This window comes from Colletes latitarsis, chromosome 8, assembly GCF_051014445.1.
Source record: "Colletes latitarsis isolate SP2378_abdomen chromosome 8, iyColLati1, whole genome shotgun sequence".
Lineage (NCBI taxonomy): Eukaryota > Metazoa > Arthropoda > Insecta > Hymenoptera > Colletidae > Colletes > Colletes latitarsis.
In genome coordinates, this window is record NC_135141.1 from 21,349,341 (window position 1) to 21,353,453 (window position 4,113).

The following is a 4,113-nucleotide window of genomic DNA, read 5'->3' on the forward strand; positions in this document are numbered from 1 at the left end:
ACAAAGACATGCAAACTAAGTCTTACACTAAAACTATTTGTGGAAATTATTCAAACGAAATAGAACGTCAATGAAGCTACACAGTAAAAATAACAAACGACCTCGTTGATCGACTCAATATTTGTTCCTGGATTTTCGATACCAGCGTACGCTCACAGACAGACTGTGACCTAGTGATAAACGTCCCACCAATATACATATACACCATACTCTCGTGCCACCCGTCGCTAAGCACCCAAAACTCTACGTGCACTCTCAGGATCATGACACACATGCGTTGACCTAAGGGTCATTTCACGCCAAATTAAATGATAAACTCTGATAAAATTTACTTCGATAATTAACGAGTCGTAACTTGATTTCGTACACAACTAAATGATAACACAGGAATTTTAATCGAACAAACAATATATACAATATTGTGTACATAATCAAGTAGCCCTAATATCGGAATGTAACATCCTCTATAAAGAATTCCAAATTATGAAATGGAAATATGTTACACTTCATGTAAAATTATAGTGGAAGGAGTTTGAGTGACCAGATTGCTGGTTTCGAATTTGTTTAAAACAAGACAGCACGTCATAATCTTTTGTGAAAACAGGCTAAAATTTCAGAGATTTATGCCATCGTGTGACACTCGTGCTCTAAACGAACCTGTATCTGGGAGGCGTTCGTGTAATCTCTGGTATGTCTCCCATTTGGCAGACGTTTCTCCTATTTGGCAAACGTCCCTTAGGATAACGATCCACATACAACCATCTTGCTTCGACTAAAATTGCATTCGCCAAGCCCATACATCAAACGCGTATCTGTCATTTTTGGATTTTAATACTTATCCATTATCGCTTCTAATGCTAGCTATCAAAAATAGCAAATGCTTTTCTTGAAAAGCCAATCTAGCCAGTCTAGTTTCTGATCGTTAGTATTTATATGAATCTATCTATAGTAAAACTTTACATTTTTATAAAGTTACGATTAATTCTCTTCAGAACAGTCTCTTTGATTTTTAAAAATAAGGAAGTCTCCCCACCTAGCATGTTTTATATTTATGGACAGATCAGCGTTAGCCGTGGCCATCCGCGCTACACGGAGTCAAGACCACGACCAAACTACTGATAATCGATGAGTTCGTGAATACCGTATAAAGGCGCGTTTAGATTCACCGAACGACGGCGAACGAACGAGACCTGGCAGCGAATTTCGTGCAATACAGCAAACTGAAGGCGGACGAACGCTAGTCGTTCGCATTCGGGTGTGTTTACATTTACCGAACGATGACGCACGAATGTGCCCGAACGTTGAATTGGGGCAATGTGTGTGTTGGACGCGAAGGCGACCGAGACCGACCGAACGCGTTCGTTCGTGCTCGGCGATGCTTCGAGTCGATTCGGTACGTCCAACGGAGAATTCGTTGCTTATTCCGCACAGCAGTCTCTGCGTTCGTTCCGAACACCGAATGCTTACCATGCGTGAACACACGAATTTCAACGCGAAAGTGGTGATGGAGTGGTCCACAGACACGACACTGTTGTTTATACAATTGTATAAAAATAACACATGTTTGTGGGACCCGAACGACCCAAATTACAAACTTAGATGCGTGAAAGACAATGCGTGGAAGGAGATTTGCAGTGTCATTAAGTGTAGCATTCCCGATGCGAAGAGGAAAGTAGAATCCCTGTTAGCGTCATTCAGAAGGGAACGCAACAAGGAAGTGAGGACCGGTACTTACCGCTCTTCGTGGTTCGCGTTCAAAAGCATGCAATTTTTACTTAATAAATTCCCAAACAAATCAAAAACCACAGAGAATACCGTCACCAACGAGGTGAGGAAACGACAATGGAGTGTTTGTACAGGGGTTGGGGAAGGCGCGAGTAACGATGGAACTTGAAACACCTCGAATCGGTTCGAATTTATGTGTATGGCGAAATATTCGAATCAATTCGAACATGATTCGAAGCTTCGAACTTTTGAAAGTCTTGAATGCCTTGAATATCCAGAATATCCGATAGCAATTTACGAATTCATTTCAACGCATTTTAAGTACGTTCAGGAAGACGAAAGAACTTGAAACTAGATTTGATTTCTTTTTGCCCAGGATTCTCACGCGGAGGACGAAAGCAACGTCGCGGAATGTACCCTGAAAATAGAAAGAAGGACCAAGGAAGACGATGAAATTGAAGAAATAGCACCACCTTTGTCCACTGCAAAAATGGTGAAGCGAAAGCAATTTTTATCTCCTACCAGAATGCTGCCGAAGAGACAAAAGTTCGCGCATGATCCCCAAGTGGAAAGAGCCTATAGGATAATAGAGGATACGGTTTCGAAGCGGACGGTTCGAGATGCGAGCGCCATATTTGGAGAACACGTCGCGATCAAGCATAGAAGTTATAATCGCCATACGCAAAATATGGTTGAACATTTAATATCGGACATACTATTCGAAGCTGACATGGGAAAATATAACGAGAATCCTAAATCCAACGAGGTTAATTCGGCAACAGCAATTACCCTCAGTGCGACGCCATCGTCATCGTCTACATTGGAAACTACATCGTAGCAGTTAACGTGATCTTTGCTCGATTCATCGCGAAACTATCATCGATACCATTAAGAGACTTTTACGAAACGAACACGCTCACATCATACATAAGTAACTTTATAAATTTGTAACTATAAATATTGTATATTATTTTATTGTATACACTTTGTTTTATCGAATAAATCATATTATAAGTAAACTTGTGATTTGTTTACCTTTATGCATACATTTTTATTAAAATTGTTTAGATTAGTTACTTCCTGTTATCGAATGACCATTTCTACACTGGATTCGAGTGACGGAATCGTCCACCATTAGTCGAGTTAATGTAAATTAAAATTTTTATATTTGTTGTGTTTTCGCGATCGAAAATGAGTCTAAACATCATCCTTTCGAGATAAAATTTTCGAAACTACGTAATTTTTTAATTATCAGTCGTGTTATACCACATTGGCCAATGTGTTTAAATTATTCAGACTAAGGTCCTGTTTGGACTTGTTATCGTCAAGAAGATCTCGTGATTCTATTAGCGTACCTTTAATTCTAATTGAGATATAATAAAAAATATAAAGATTTTCACGTTGTACGAGTGGTCGATAGATCGATATGCGCTTGGCATCGCTTTGAGGATTCGACCATGGAGCATATTTGCTTGGACGAATCATGTGAACTGCTGAAGGCATATGTGTTCACCTCGAGTACTATACTGGGTGATTCTAGTAGCTGAGCCAGCAACTTACAAAGTGCATAAATTTTATCGAACTATTTCAAGCTTTTACGTAAATCTCAATACATTAAAAAATATTACATTATTTTAGAATATCATAACAAATACTCAAGCGTATCTCTTTTATATTCTAAACATTCTCTTAGACGTTTCCTAATATTAATCCTTGCTTTTTAATCATTAATTGAAACAAAACGACGTAAGTACACTTTGTTTTTTTCTTACATCTGAAAGGAAAAGCATGAAATCTTCTATTGACTTTTCAATGCTTCAAAAAATTAAAAGCTCCATTTTCTTTTTTTAAATTGATCCATACAGAATTGACGTTTATGCTTATGTTCGCTTAGAACACAGCTACAGCTTGCCCCGGTTACTAGAATCACCCTGTGGAAAGCCAACTCCACACTGAAGTGGTATGTACACCCGTTTCCAAACTATTTATCAAGCTGTTCGCGGAATGCTGAGCGCCTGTGTACACATGCGATTGAGTGCTTTCCATCTCTCCACCTACGATTTTAACCTACTTTTGTACGATGGTAGATTATAGATTTCTATTAGTGTGTGTAAAAAAGAAATTTAAGTAATTAAAGCAATACATCTTGCGATATACACGATTGTAAAATATTGGGGACCTAAAAGTCGATCCAAAAAAGGCGAAAGAAAGTACGTGTTTTATTTCGACATGTTTCAGAATTACAGCTATTTTTGTAATTGATACTTCTTAACGACAAACTGTAAAAGCTAGTATAGATTTTTTACACAGATACTGATTTTACCAAATTATTCTACTAAGCTATTTTCCGTTATTTTTTGCCTCTCTACGAACCTACAGAGTTTCATC

General features: G+C 38.3%; 1 protein-coding gene across 1 annotated transcript; it reads left to right on the plus strand.

Moving 5' to 3' along the window:
• Nucleotides 1-1,362: 1,362 nt before the first annotated feature.
• LOC143344496 (uncharacterized) lies at nt 1,363-2,563 on the plus strand. Its single transcript, XM_076770609.1, has 2 exons — nt 1,363-1,828; nt 2,102-2,563. Exons 1-2 carry the CDS (start codon nt 1,376-1,378, stop codon nt 2,561-2,563), a joined length of 915 nt encoding a protein of 304 aa, XP_076626724.1. The 5' UTR covers nt 1,363-1,375.
• The last annotated feature ends 1,550 nt before the right edge of the window (nt 2,564-4,113 follow it).

Excerpts from the sequence above, each read along its gene's own strand:
- LOC143344496 (XM_076770609.1), top strand. The coding sequence starts at position 1,376 with ATGCTTCGAGTCGATTCGGTACGTCCAACGGAGAATTCGTTGCTTATT. Across the intron at positions 1,829-2,101 it reads AGAATACCGTCACCAACGAG|GATTCTCACGCGGAGGACGA; the intron begins GTGAGGAAACGA and ends CTTTTTGCCCAG.